This window comes from Maniola hyperantus, chromosome 6 (genome assembly GCF_902806685.2).
Source record: "Maniola hyperantus chromosome 6, iAphHyp1.2, whole genome shotgun sequence".
Taxonomy (NCBI): Eukaryota; Metazoa; Arthropoda; class Insecta; order Lepidoptera; family Nymphalidae; genus Maniola; species Maniola hyperantus.
In genome coordinates this window covers 6,202,370-6,216,615 of record NC_048541.1, presented here as the reverse complement: position 1 = coordinate 6,216,615, position 14,246 = coordinate 6,202,370, and the positions used below count along the sequence as shown (strand labels likewise).

At 35.4% G+C, this 14,246-nt stretch overlaps 2 protein-coding genes across 4 annotated transcripts; one reads left to right on the top strand and one right to left on the bottom strand.

The window, feature by feature from the left end:
- The first annotated feature begins 2,807 nt into the window (after window positions 1-2,807).
- Window positions 2,808-4,938, top strand: Roc1a (Regulator of cullins 1a). Its single transcript, XM_034969169.2, has 5 exons — window positions 2,808-3,034; window positions 3,121-3,148; window positions 3,357-3,478; window positions 4,061-4,146; window positions 4,815-4,938. The coding sequence occupies exons 1-5, from the start codon at window positions 2,942-2,944 to the stop codon at window positions 4,825-4,827; spliced, it is 342 nt and encodes a 113-aa protein (XP_034825060.1). The 5' UTR covers window positions 2,808-2,941; the 3' UTR covers window positions 4,828-4,938.
- Window positions 4,939-5,045: 107 nt separating this feature from the next.
- Hmt4-20 (Histone methyltransferase 4-20) lies at window positions 5,046-13,953 on the bottom strand. 3 transcript variants are annotated; one of them, XM_069499209.1, is made up of 4 exons: window positions 13,711-13,953; window positions 13,044-13,373; window positions 12,606-12,963; window positions 5,046-12,257 (listed from the first exon to the last, which is right to left on the bottom strand). In XM_069499209.1, the coding sequence occupies exons 2-4, from the start codon at window positions 13,362-13,364 to the stop codon at window positions 11,191-11,193; spliced, it is 1,746 nt and encodes a 581-aa protein (XP_069355310.1). In that variant the 5' UTR covers window positions 13,365-13,373; window positions 13,711-13,953; the 3' UTR covers window positions 5,046-11,190. The 3 variants fall into 3 exon arrangements, with proteins under 3 accessions (XP_069355310.1, XP_034825055.1, XP_034825056.1); XM_034969164.2 differs by having other exon boundaries at window positions 5,046-12,963; XM_034969165.2 differs by lacking the exon at window positions 13,711-13,953 and adding an exon at window positions 13,454-13,589 and having other exon boundaries at window positions 5,046-12,963.
- Window positions 13,954-14,246: the final 293 nt, after the last annotated feature.

Below are 14,246 nucleotides of genomic sequence, written 5' to 3'. Positions count from 1 at the left end.
CATCAAATTTACAAAAAGATGGAATTTCATTTCATAAGTAAGTATTTTTGGTGTAATAAACGCTTTCTATAAATTAAATTACATAAATTATTATAATAAAATAACAATCGAGAACTTTACCGATTCAGTAATTGAGTACGTAATAATTCGGTAGAAACGAGTCACACTTCTCACGAGACTATATTTTGTTTTTTCTAAACAATTGCAACCCTCGTTATATACAAATTAGGTTAAAATTTGAATACGCGTGAACAGCATGAAATTACGTAGTAGTAAAAATAACACTAGTCTCGTGGGAAGTGCGGTATACTAAAGACGGAGAGCCAGCGCCCAAAAAACTGTTTGAATTTACTAAGGCTAATTTTTTGCGCATACTGACCAGCTCTGTCCCCATATTCCCCCATGACTCCCCATGACTAACCATTACAACTTTTATTTATATGCAATATACAAGTTATATAACAATTTTCAGCCTTAGTAAATTCATTTTATTACCTCGCAGGTACGACACCTTTGATAGCGCACCTGAGTCACTGTTCTCAGGTTCACTTGACTGACCGCAGTATGTTTGTGTACGCAACCGTTCTAATGAACTATAAAAAAATTAGCCTTAGTAAATTCAAACAGTATTTTGGGCCCTGGCTCTCCGTCTATAGTATACCGCACTCCCCACGAGACTATTGTGTTATTTTTACCAAATTTTTCAGTATTAGATTTAATTGCATAGGACATAAGGTTCGATTTTTAAGAATCATGTGATAGTGATTGCGGTTCGATTATCGATATCGATGAAAACATTTTCTTTATTATTAACGACTAAATTACCGTCTTCAAGTCAAGTAAAGAATAGTTATTATTAATTACCACAATTTTTTCGCTACCTATACTTGTAATAAAACTGGTCGATTTCTGTGATTTCACGTACTTAATACATTTAAAAAAATATTAAAGCAACGCAATTTTAGTGATAGGCGAGAAACGGGGTAGGGTGTCTCTGAACTGGGTAATTTGTAGCTAAAAGGTGTACCTTTCTCAAGGATGAGGATTAGGTAATAATTTATCATAATCGTTTTATTTTTACAGATTTCGATATTTTTACAGAGAGAATCGCCAAGAATATACATAACATTAACCTAATGGTAAATAATGGCCCCGATTCTCTAGTCTCTCTCTAAACTAAATTTAGAGTATCTGCATCCTTTTCTTTTTACTAATGCTAAAAAAGGAACGGAACATGACTTTCACATTTAAAGACTCTAAATTTTAGTGCACAATACAAATTTAAACAGTAGGTTCGCGAGTGCGTGCTAAAACACGGGTTTTACCATCTAAAAATTTAATTTAGAAATGTCAAACTGCTTCTGTCCTTTTCATATTACATTAGTAAGAAGAGGGTGCGAATACTCTAAAATTAGGTTGTGCTTAGAATCGGTGCCAATGACGTGTTAAAAATAGAAGAGGCCACCGTGTGTGTTTACTAATTTATTTTCATAGTATCATATATGTCTTATGGAATTTTGCTGTGGGGTAAAAGCGGCAGGTATTGAGAAAAATTTTGCATTGCTAATTTGTAAGGGCAATACGTGTAATATTTAATAACTTACATTTAATTTTTTTGGACAAAGAGTACACCATATTGGAATTACCATGTAAACCCAATGTGCAATAAATAAATGATTGATTGGAAAGAAAAAAACATTTTATTGATTGATATACCTACTAATTATGTTTGGTAGGTTTTTGCGCGGTCAGGTTTATTTTGTATTATATAATAATATAAGTCATTAATAAGCACATTTTCACTATCGAAATTTTAAATGAAAATTTCGTTATATAAAAAAATACAAAAGATTAAAAATGATATAAAATAAGTAAAAAAGTATGTGCATATTTTTTAAATAAATATTTTTCTTATTTTTACGTTGCATTATTAGTTTTTGGGATAATTACCTATTAAGTGAGGTGAATGTATGCAAGAATACGCTACGCTGACCAAACACTGGTTTTAAGTAATTAAATACGAGTAATAAATTCTTACTTCTACTTTTGTTTCTGAAAAACTATCGATATATTTTAAAATATCGATACGGTAGCATCGCAAATCAATTTGACTGTCTTACACTCGTAATGTCTTTGTATGTTGATGTATATAACTTATTAGTGTGCGTAAAATGTAGTAGTGTTGAAGATTTAGATATATGTGTGTTAATAATGACACAAAACTTTGTTGAGTCAGTGTGTCAAGTTGTCTATGTAGTGTTTCCTCGTCCCGCACCAAAAGTGACAGAAATTTTTATTCGTAATATTAGGCGCGTTACAAGTCCATAGGTTAGATCGTCCAAGCATACAAGGCATGCAACTTTAGTTGCGAAACAAGCTTTGAGAATTCGTGGCGTAATTGTATTTCTCATGAGTTATTTACTTGTTTTCACATAAAAAACGTTTAATACAAATATTGTTGATCGGTTAATACAAATATTGACTACTAAACAATGGTAATAATAATTGTCGTGTTATTCATCGTTACGTCGTGCTATCGCTATCTCATACGCGGTTACACAGTACTATCTACCTATTATTCTATCTAGTGTATCTAGTAAATGGTTAAGAAACCTAACTCCAGAAAAACACCATGTTTAAGCAAAACTTTCATCATGCCATAAAAACGCCCGCTATCAAACTAATGTTACCCATTTCTACCGTAAGTTGCCAAGTTTCTGGTCGAAATCGAAAGCGCTTCGTTCCTAAATTCGCAAGATTTCAGAACGGTAAGTTGTCTGTCAATGTCAACTCTTTGTCTGCGGCTGCTGTCAATGTTAATCGACTACCTACCGAGTAAATATAACGAAAATAATGAAATTTCCTATTGCCTAAAAAATAAAACTTACAAAAATTGTCATTTCTAAAATTTTACGTTCAATAGTAAGGTATTCCTAAAGAAATGGCTGCAGCCATGGATGTTGACGATGAAGAGGTCGAAATGGCTTCTTCCAGCAGCGGTAAAGGTGATAAAAAAAGATTTGAAGTTAAAAAGGTAATAGTCATTTACGCTTACTCATTGCGATGTTACCAATTATGTTTATCAACAAAAAAGAATCTCATCTGTATTTTTGTCCACAGTGGAATGCTGTAGCGTTATGGGCATGGGGTATGTTAAACAACAATAATTAATTTATCAAATGACAACATAACCCTAGTTATAACGAAAACGCGATCCTTTGTTTCTTACCTATAAGATTTCAGTATAGTACAGATTTTTGCAATTATATTGGTTTCTTGCTAGGTCAAAGAAGTCATGTTGTATGAAAAAAATAGTAGGTAGTTATCTAACCATAATGCATTTTACTTTATTTTAGATATTGTGGTAGACAACTGTGCAATCTGTCGTAACCACATAATGGACCTATGTATAGAATGTCAAGCGAACCAGGCATCAGCAACAAGTGAAGAATGCACAGTAGCATGGGGAGTATGTAATGTAAGTTAGAACTGAATAAACCCTGACCTCTACTAATACAAGTATGCTAGACTTACTATTGCGGATCTGTTTTTGAGACGTGATTATCACCATTTTGAGAGCTGATAACAGCAGTGAGCGTCATATAAGCATACTTCAACTTAAAATATCAGTGGTGAGACATCTGTCAACATAGTGTCAACACAAAGACCATTGAATTTTAATTCCCAGTACCATCAACAGGGTGCTTTGAATCAGCACAAAAACAACTGCCATTTTATATGGCACACCTTATCTAGGGTACTTGATAATATGTCATTGGGGCTAATTCCATTGTACACAATCTCTAAACTAAACTAAAATGGCACGTCTAAATCTATTGCTATCCCTTTCATAATGTTGCTTGCGGAAAAGGATAGCATTAGATTTAGATCTGTTAATTTAGTTTAGTTTAGAGATTGTGTACTAGAGAATCGGCCCCAATATCTGTGGAATAAATTTTGAAAAGTACATTTATTCTGAGATACATATTTTTAGAGTCACAAATGTTATATTTCTGAGAGATCAGGATAAAAATATAATAATGACATATATTTGTTTCAGCATGCATTCCACTTCCATTGCATTTCTCGCTGGCTCAAAACTCGGCAAGTGTGTCCACTAGATAACAGAGAGTGGGAATTCCAAAAGTATGTTTCAACATTTTTACTTAAGATTTTTTCTGTTTTCTTAATTTTTAAAAGTTAGGACAATTTTACAGATTCAAGTTGTTACTGGATTAACAACTACCTTCTTATTAGAATATAGACTGATAGGTACATTGATTTAGCTAAGATCTAATAGAATCTGTTTAAAGTTTCATTGTGCAGTGCCCCCAGTTGAGTGGTGCCGAGACATGGTTTCTTCCCTTTTTATCAACATAATTATGACATAATCTTTTAGTTGAAATTGTTATTATAAATATGAGCTCGCAATCTAGCAGCACATCGCGTAGAGCCTAGTCCACGCCACTCGCCACGCTGCATGTGAATTGTAACTCTTAGTGTGCTTGATCTGCTGGTTGTGGATTTAGTCTGTGGCCCAGGTGAGAGTTGGTGCGTTCTGCGGGTTGGCCAATGTGTAGAACAAATTCTTAATGTCGAGAGAGGATCAGAGAGTACGGTATCGCGCTCGCTGGTCATCCCGAAGGACGCACCCGTTCCCACCTGGGCCACAGACTTTATCTTTAAATCCACAACTTGTTCACAAAAATTGAAACATCTTTATACAAATCAATCTTCTGAAATCTGAAAAATGTGAGGCACTTGAGCAAATTTTGTTTAGTAGTGTATTCTGAAAATGTTTTTATTCTTTACAGATATGGACATTAGAAACTGCATTAGTACAGCTGAAGCTGTTTGCTACAGGCATCCCTTTTTGTGAATCTAAGGAGAATTAATGTCATACAGCATAAGTTTTAATAATAAATTTACTCAGAATAATTTTTGTTATTAATTTGGCATTTCTTTCAAATTTGTAAGCAGGTAAATAATAATAAATAAATGTACTTATGGTAATTTTGACAAAAAAAATAGTAAAAGATGACCCATCCATGAAAATGTTTATTTTTAAAATAGCAATAATTGTAAGTAACTCAAATTTCAAACTACACAAAATAATTTTGAATATACATGCTTACCATGTCTATTCTATTCCAGATTGGTAACCAACTTTGGAGGTCTAATTTGAGTTACCTTCCCACTGTGCCTGTCTCTGTACGATACGCTTCTTTATGGTCGTATTTACTCATTGGTGAGGGTTGCGAGTTGTGACTCCTTACCGCGAATCAGATGACGGCACGAGTTCTCTTGGGACAATAATGTGGTGGGTTCCCAGATACTTCCACATGCAACTCACTAAGAGAACGAGATTTCGATTCTTAGGTTTTACAGTTACTATCAGATGTTAGTGATAATAACCGGGACCGCCGGCTTAGTCTGCTCTCCAAGGCACGGAGGAATTGAGAAGGCCAAATTTGGACCTCCAAAGTTGGTCACCCATCCAGTTACCGACTTGGGTCAACGTAGCTTAGCAATCGCAAAAGAACGCGACGGCTGTACGTGCGCTTGGACCTCCAAAGTCGGTCACCCATCCAGTTACCGACTTGGGTCAACGTAGCTTAGCAATCGCAACAGAACGCGACGGCTATACGTGCGCTTCGCAATATGTAGGTAGGTATAGTTGCTTACAATAAAATATTTTCTAGGAATCATTGTAGGTAGCACACGATGCACGATGGTTGCAGTTGCTAGTGGTAATTGTATTGTATAGTACGCGACAGGTCGAGTAAGTCAGCAATCGGGGAGGAAACGCCCCGCACACCTGCGCACAGCCCCCACGCTAACCCGGTACGGGCGAGTGCGTATCTCTTTCAATCGACCGCCATAATGAATTTATGAGCGGTGATTATTGGCCTCCTATTCGGGTGGTCGTGGGTTTGATCCTGGGCACGCAGTTATGTGCGTTTTAAGCACGAGACGGTTTTAAGCAATTTAAATAAGCATCACTTTCTTTAATCGGTGAATGAAAACATCGTGACGAAAACTGTATACCTACTTGAGGGTTCTCCACAATGTTCTCAAAGGTGTGTGATGTCTGCCAATCCACACTAGGCCAGCGTGGCAGACTATGGCCTAAAAACACTCATTCTGACAGGACACCCGTGCTCAGAAGTGGGCCAGCGATAGGTTGATCATAATGATGAATGACTTAATTACTCATTCAGTCTGGTTCAGTTTAATGAACGCTAACCCGGTGCGGGATAGCAGGTATGTGCGTGGCGACTGGCGTCCCCTCCGTCTCATTCCCCGATTGCCATCTCGACCTGTCACGTACTATAGGTAGGTAACTGAAAATTGATTAGAGGAATTGAAAATCGTAAGTTAATATGCAAGGTGCATAATCAAAATGTTATAAGAGTTGAGGCTTTTTATTATCATAATTAATTTTTACATACACTAACTATTCCTTTTTGGAATATCACAAAAGCTAGTCATCCTCTAACTAGCAGTTAAGTATATTTTACATATAGGTACATAATATATCACCAACAATATATTATAACTTTACACAATTAAAGTAAATGATGCGCATTTTTAATGAAGTAGGTTTGCGAATTGACAAATTAACCTACCTAGCTGCAAAAATAATTGAAGCCATGCACTTTTGTCTATCCCTACCCCTACCATTCTTTTTTCTAGTTGGGCTGCAATTACACTAGCCATTCCCTTACTTCTCACTGATACAAGTTAGCCCTTGACTGCGATCTCACCTAGTGGTAAGTGATTATAAGTAGTGTATGTAGGTACCTACTGTACTTTCCGAATAGAGTTAAATAATCGCACGACATCATTTATAATCATATAATAATTACATTATCATTTTAGCCTAAGACTTACTTATCGACTGTAAATTGGCAACGGGTAGGTACCTACTATATCAATTTTAACAACTTTATGAACTTTACGTATAGTTCTTGCAATTCACGAAGGCGAGTGAACTTTACTTGTGGCTACGTCGTATAAATGGACATTGCGTAAGTGTGCGTGCACGTCGGACCAATCAGTCGCGAGCAAGCGTTAGCAAACGCACACATTTACTGCTTACATATACCGATACAACTTACACACAAGCATGACCCACTCGCCCTCGTGAATTGCAAAAACTATACAGAATGAAGGAAAAACTAGTTTCCTTCAACTAAGTAGTGATCGTATACGCCTCCCAGTGTAGGTTAGCCTTGTGCTTTTTAGGGTTCCGTACCCTATTAATGTCACCATGATACTCTCTGTCCGCGTTCGCAGGTATCTAGCTCGTAGACGAAATGAGTTACAAAGCTGAAATTTTGGTCTAGAATGTTGATCCAAAATCAAATATTGAATCAGAAATTCAATTAAATTATTTTTCATGAAAGCTCCCATACATGAAAAAGGAGCCCAAAAAAATGTTTTTTTTTATCCTAGCATGTGGAGTATCATTATTTAGAGCTTATTGAACGAATATATTTTTTAATTCTTTTTTATCTTATAAGTAAGGAAATGAGAGGGCCATCAAAGTTGTCAGTTTTAGACCATTTTTGTGACGGGAGCTAGCTCAAAACTAAACAAGTTAGGATAATATGAAATTTCGGTATATTATGTACCATATTATATTACTATATGCAAACAAAAAATACTTAAAACAACGATTTATAGAATAGTTTGTGAGCTGTGACTAAAACAAACGAATATTTTTGGGTTCTTGTTTCAGTTTATTGCGATGTTCTAGCTCGGCAAAGAAATATTACATACATACGGAACCCTTAAAGAGCGAGGCCCGACTCGCATTTGGCCAGTTTTTCAATTTTTTGTTCCAAGCTAGATAACTGTCTTGAACTGTGACACTGTGGAATACGAAATACTAAGTATAACATCAAAAAAATTATATATGTAGGACAGAGGTAATTATTGCCAGTTGACAGTTGATATTACGAGTTTATAAGTGCCTTTACCCTACTAAGTCATAAGTGCTATGATAAGTATAAATAACACACTAATTACGTAAATGTGATGTCAACGATTATCAAAATCATTCGCAAAATTAGCGAATACCATAAGACAAGATAAGTACCTCTTAGAAACTATTATTACGTAAACAGTAAAATAAAGTTCAGGAAGCGTTTGCAATATTAATTACCATTAAAGAAAGTACACCTACTGTATACTATTGGATACTACATATTTAATGACTTGAAATACTGTAGGTATTTGATTTTACAAGATTTTTTCAGTAATAAATAATTTACTAGTGGTTCACCCCGAACTAAGACCTCGCGATATCCCATAATTCCCACCCATAAGAAAGTTTTAACTATATAATATACCTATTGTATTATTTAACTTTTAAGATTATAGTGGAGTCAATGAAGCTGTAAAACAGCCAATCTTAGGAAGTCCTTAGTTTCTCTTTATGATTTTAAATAATATATAAAAAACAAGAATTTTAAAAAAATCGGAGCTGTTTCTAAGGACTTCCGACGAAAACGCTTCATGACTCCACTATAAGCCGCAAATAGAGCTAGAGTTATTGGAGACGTTCGTCTGTTAAAATGCTGAGAGCAGTAACGCAAGAAGTTCGCTTCACTATTATTTATTGCAAAGTTATGTTAAAAATACTGATGCCCATTAAAAATGAAGTAATTTTGATTCTTTAAAATATTTGTATTTTTTGTTTAAGTCCAGGATATAACTGAAATTATTCACAAGTTTCAGTATCTAATATGTAGCCGTTTTTGATATATAGCGTCGAATTCAATCTCCACTTTAAAGCCCCCATTTCGTATGGGAGCCCCCCTGAAAACTTTTTATATTTTTTTTATGCAATATTCGGATGAAGGCCATCAGTTTACATATTGTTTGAAGTACAGACTTTGACAGACGGACAAGTGCAATTTCACTCAAGTAGACTCCGCTCGGTCAATTAAGTTCATAATATTGTAACATTTTCAAAATATAAGTAGATGCGCACCATTTACATTTTAAAGTTCCCACACTGGAAAGGTGGTGTAATATTAAGGTATAACAAGTTCAAACTAGGAATAGGACTGAATTTCTGCCATATTGTGACCTCATACCTGGAAATTATAATATGTACTACCCGTGCGCGATAAGTTGAGACTCGCCTGGAATGCAACCCTCCGCCCGCTTGCCCTGTAACTTCCCCTCAAGCTTCCGTGTTGTACTGTAGACAACGCCATTTTTTTAACATCTTAGTCTCGTACTTGCTTACGTCACGCAACGACGACGCGCTCCGATTTTTGTCTACAGTACAACCACGCGTCTGTGGCGTCACCGCCCCCCAGGTCTCAACTTTTTGCGCACGAGTAGTACCTACCTATTTTAATTCAACAATTTTTAAATTAAAATTAAAAATAATGTTGAAAAAAATCGTTATTTTTCTTGCAACCCGAAAAGGCTCTGTCCCAATGCAAGTAATAGGTAGAGTTGAAGTTTTCACAGAATGTATTTTTCTATTGCCGCTATTACAACAAAAAAAAAAATGGCCGCCATGAAAATTACAGTGTTATTTCTTGTACGATGGCACGGAACCCTTCGTGGTCGAGAACGATTTTTTTTAACTTCAAGTGACAGTTGACAAACGGAGATCATTGGCCGGGTATTCTTAGTTTGAACGAGTATTAAAGTGAATGTTTTTGCTTTATAAGGCCGGAATTACACCTCAAGAAATCAGATTGCTTTGGCCACTTAATCGTGAATCAGAAGAATGAACATTGGGTGCCCTCAATCGAGGAGTAGAGTATGGGGTGCGACTAAGTCCGTCTGTCTGTCAAATCTGCTTATTTCAGTAACTACTTGACATAATATTGTATTTAAAATTTGGAATAGTTTAAAAAAAATACTTGCCTTCCCTTCCACATTGCAAAAGAATTGTGAAAAAGGAAAAATGACCCCAGATGGGTTCGAAACTAGTCCGTCTTACGTCGACTAAATACGTGAATAAAGCCGGATTCTTCTTATCTAAATATATAAAAGGAAAAGATGACTGACTGACTGACTGACTGATATATCAACACACAGCTCAAACTACTGGACGGATAGGGCTGAAATTTGGCATGCAGATAGCTATTATGACCTAGGCGTCTGCTAAGAGAGGATTTTTGAAAATTCAACTCCTAAGGGGGTGAAATAGGGGTTTGAAATTTGTGTAGTACACGCTGACGAAGTCGCGGGCATAAGCTAGTATTAATTATAACTGGGATTTGTTTTTGAGACTGTAGATTAATTTTAAGCAACTAATTGTTTCAAAGCTACGGAACCTTGGGTGTACGAGTCACACTTGGTAGGGTTTTTAATTGAATATAATGTGACTACAAAAAGGTACTTTATGTGGAATCTTCCTAAAGATTTGTATTGTTATCATAACACTTTAGACTACCTAGTGTTCTGTGCTAATTTCAATCATTACTTACAATTAATTAGCGTAATTCCGGCAGTACATTTTCTTTAACTATTTAGGGCCAACACACACGCCGTTTTTTTCATCTGCAATTTTGATACTGTATCGGTTGAATGTGAAACATGCAATCGCTGTGTCGATTCCGGTACAAACAGTGCCCTCTTAACAGTTTAATTCCCAGTTTGTAGCTTCCGAAAAAGGATCATACACTGGTTGCAGATGCTTAAAAGCAGTGTGTGTATGTTAGCCCTTATATCTCAAATTCTCGTCATTTAAAATTATTACCTATAATATACATGTTTCTAAGTATCTTAGAAAATCCAAATTCAAAATTTACACTGACAATACTTTACATGCATGGAATAGAATGTACTGGTAAAAAGTAAATATTAAATATTTTATAAAAAAATTAAAGCTGGAAAAAAGATATACACATAGATATGAAATAAAAATAATGCAAATTGGTTCCTTATAGTTACTAATTTTACAAAAGCATAAAGGAACCTTAATTTAAGCATTAACTTTTGACAATATTTGAAATAACACAATTGCATTTTCTTTCTTACTAAATAATTTCATGGATTTATGAATTAAAACAATTTGTTACCTATCACAATACTTGAATTCAATTTCACTTTACAATAATAAATACTAGATAAAATAATCCTAGTCAGTGACATTAATTAAACTAATAATTGAATATTAACGGTGGAAACATAACCACAAGCCTGTTGTGGCTGTCAGTCTGCTGATATATCAGGAGGTAAGTCAATAGTACGACTTTCATTACCAAAAATTAATCTTAAGCGTTTCATAGGAGGCAAGGGACGGATAGGGCTATGCTTGCGGTGCCGCTCTTTAGATCTACGTCTTTTCTTTAGTCGTCGTGCTGTTTCAGGGTCTACACCCTCTAATCTTAGCACTTCATATTCAGGAGCCTCAGCAGGACCTCCACAATCCATAACTTCCTCAACAACGGGGCTGCGCTTGACGCGAAGAGTCAGTTTCAAACCACGGCGTGGAGGGGTACAGGGGCATTCACTGCTTTTGTTAGAATTGTCTGCCAACCATGGAGGTCCTGATTCAGATTCTTTTTTCGTTTCTTCAGTCCTACTTGAAACATCAACTTTATGATGCTTATTTATTTTACTATCCTTAGATTCACTTGGGTTAACATTTTCTCTAAAGTCACAATTTTCACTTTTTATACATGCATCATCACTTACACACTTAATATTTTCTATAGCTGGTTCATTTGTATTTACATTATCTGTTTTGGAAGTTTCTGTTTTTGTAGTAACTAATAAAGGCATTTCACTTTGCTGCAGAGATTCATTTGTATCACATTTGTTCTCTGTCGGTAATGTATCCATTTCACTAATAGTAACCTGCTGAGGTTCAGATACACAGTGTTCTTTTTGTAGGTCTTGGGCAGTTTCAGATTTAATACTTATATTGTAAGTTTCTAAATTAGCAGTGTCAGAATCAGTTTTAGATATAATATTATGGTCTCCACTCAATTTACCTTCAGAAACTGATTTAATAGAATTCTTAGTTTTTGAACAAGTTGATTGATTACAATTATCAGTGAGACGTTTTTGACTTCTTAAAACTATACCAGAATGTGAATCTCGACTGCTACGAGAACTGGTAATACTACAACACCGCACCGGAGGTGCTCTGGCAGTGGGCATGGCTCCGCTCTGACGGCCGCTGTCCGTCCGGCGGCGCAGGCGCTCGCCGCGGCTCGAGGCAGACGACTCTCTGCTGCTCTGAGCTTCTTTGCTAATGGCTCCATCTACAACATCTGCAATGCATCCCTGAGCTATTAGTAGTTCAGCGTCATACTTCGTTAAGCCTTTCTGCTTCATTTCTTTCATACTTAGTGGAGATACTATATTATTAGAAACTTGCCTATTTGATATTCGAGTTTTTTCTGGATTTTTACCATTAATGGGTTTTTGTGTTTTCTTTGCTTTTGTCCTATTTATTCTATTATCTGTTTCTCTAAATCTATACCTAGTTGCTTGTTCATCATTATGTGCATTTTGTAAAGAAAATGCACCTTTCCCACGTCTTTCACAAGTTTCACATTCACAGTAACAATTGCTATTACCAAAAAAATCTTCACCATAAAAACATGTTATTTCCTCACCTACATCAATATCCCTCAACACACGAACGAAGGCCTTACCACGATCGGTGGCTTCAAATGTACATGTGGGCCTGCAATCATGATTGATGTAAGCAGCAGGACCCAGCCACAATTGAGCACAATTCTTTCTACAACTGTACATAACTGAAAAATCATTTTTCCCAGGATGAAGCAACTGTTTTTCCTCCTCTTCAGTCATCTCAGCTATGCAGCCAACCAAAAAATCAATCCTTTCATGTTTCAAAAATTTTTTTGTAGTTGAAATTTTAGCCCCAACCTGACCTTCTAAAGAATATCTATAACATGGCTCGATTGCAAACCCAGCTTTTTTATCGAAAACTCGAAGATAACGGTATATCTGAAATAGGTTATAAATTTAAATTAATGAAATACCTAATTCGAGTTTTAAAAATTATCTGATTAATAATAATTACTTACATGTTCTCTTAACTTATTTTGTTGATGTTTATTTTTACTAAAATGTCTTGGCATCCATTCACCACGGGCAAGTTTTGAGTAAGCCTTATTGTAATCTTGAGTTTGGATAAACTCTTTGATTATGTTTTTTAATTCTTCCTTATTTGCTTTCAATGGTCTGTACCGAATGTTCATTTTGTGTGTTGTAATGCCGAGATAAGGATCCACTATAAGTGCCGTGGCAATGTCGTCGTATTCGGACAACTCGCGGGGCGTCATGCCCATAGGCTGCATTTTGTGGAGCACTTGCCTCCCTGGATAAGCCGCCGAGCCAACAACCATCCTGAACACCTAAAAACAAAGACGCGACCATCATAGTAATGGGGATAATAACGACTTAATAAAGACTCTTAGAATATGTAGGTAACCACAATAATGGCTCGGTAACAACTTCCTTTTGTGTGATACACGTGTACAGAGAGCCGCTAATGTGGTATCTTATTAGAAATTTAAGCATTATTACTAAACTGATACAATAAAGTTATAAAGGACAAACATGGCGGCCGAGCACGAAACTAAAAACGACACGTCAAAAATATTCTCAAATTTTCTGTTCATAGATCACGGGAAATAGCAAAATTTTAATTAAGTACTTCGGAGAAGATATTACACAATTAAATGCACTTACTTAAAACATTAAATGTGATTAAAATTCATGTTTATTTCTATTACAAACTGAACTGTCTTAGCACTTCTTGACATTAACAGTAGGTTATTCATAAAATTCATCAAGTATAACCAAAAATTTAGGTTTTAATTATTTTTTTATAATTCATAATTTAATTGTAATTATAATATTTGTGATTATGTACTAAGATTTAAAAACTCTTAAAAGAACGCTGAAAAACAACCATGTTTTCGTGCACTTCATTCATAGCGGTAGGTAGCATTTACAGAGCATCACAAAGTACTTTGTTGCAGAGCATCAACAATGAACAAACGGGATTGGGTGCTAATAATTTTACTATTGTTAAAAATGGTGGGGTTGACTGTTGAGGTTTGGATAACAACAAAATTGTAGAAAAATCAAAAAATATACTTTTGAAAAATTTCGTAACCATATAAAAATACAAAGGTTTTTTTAAAATCTTTCTTTGAGATTCTTTGTAAATGTTAAGGCTTAACTTCATGCGGGTAACATTGACTTTCAACGGGGATTTTACT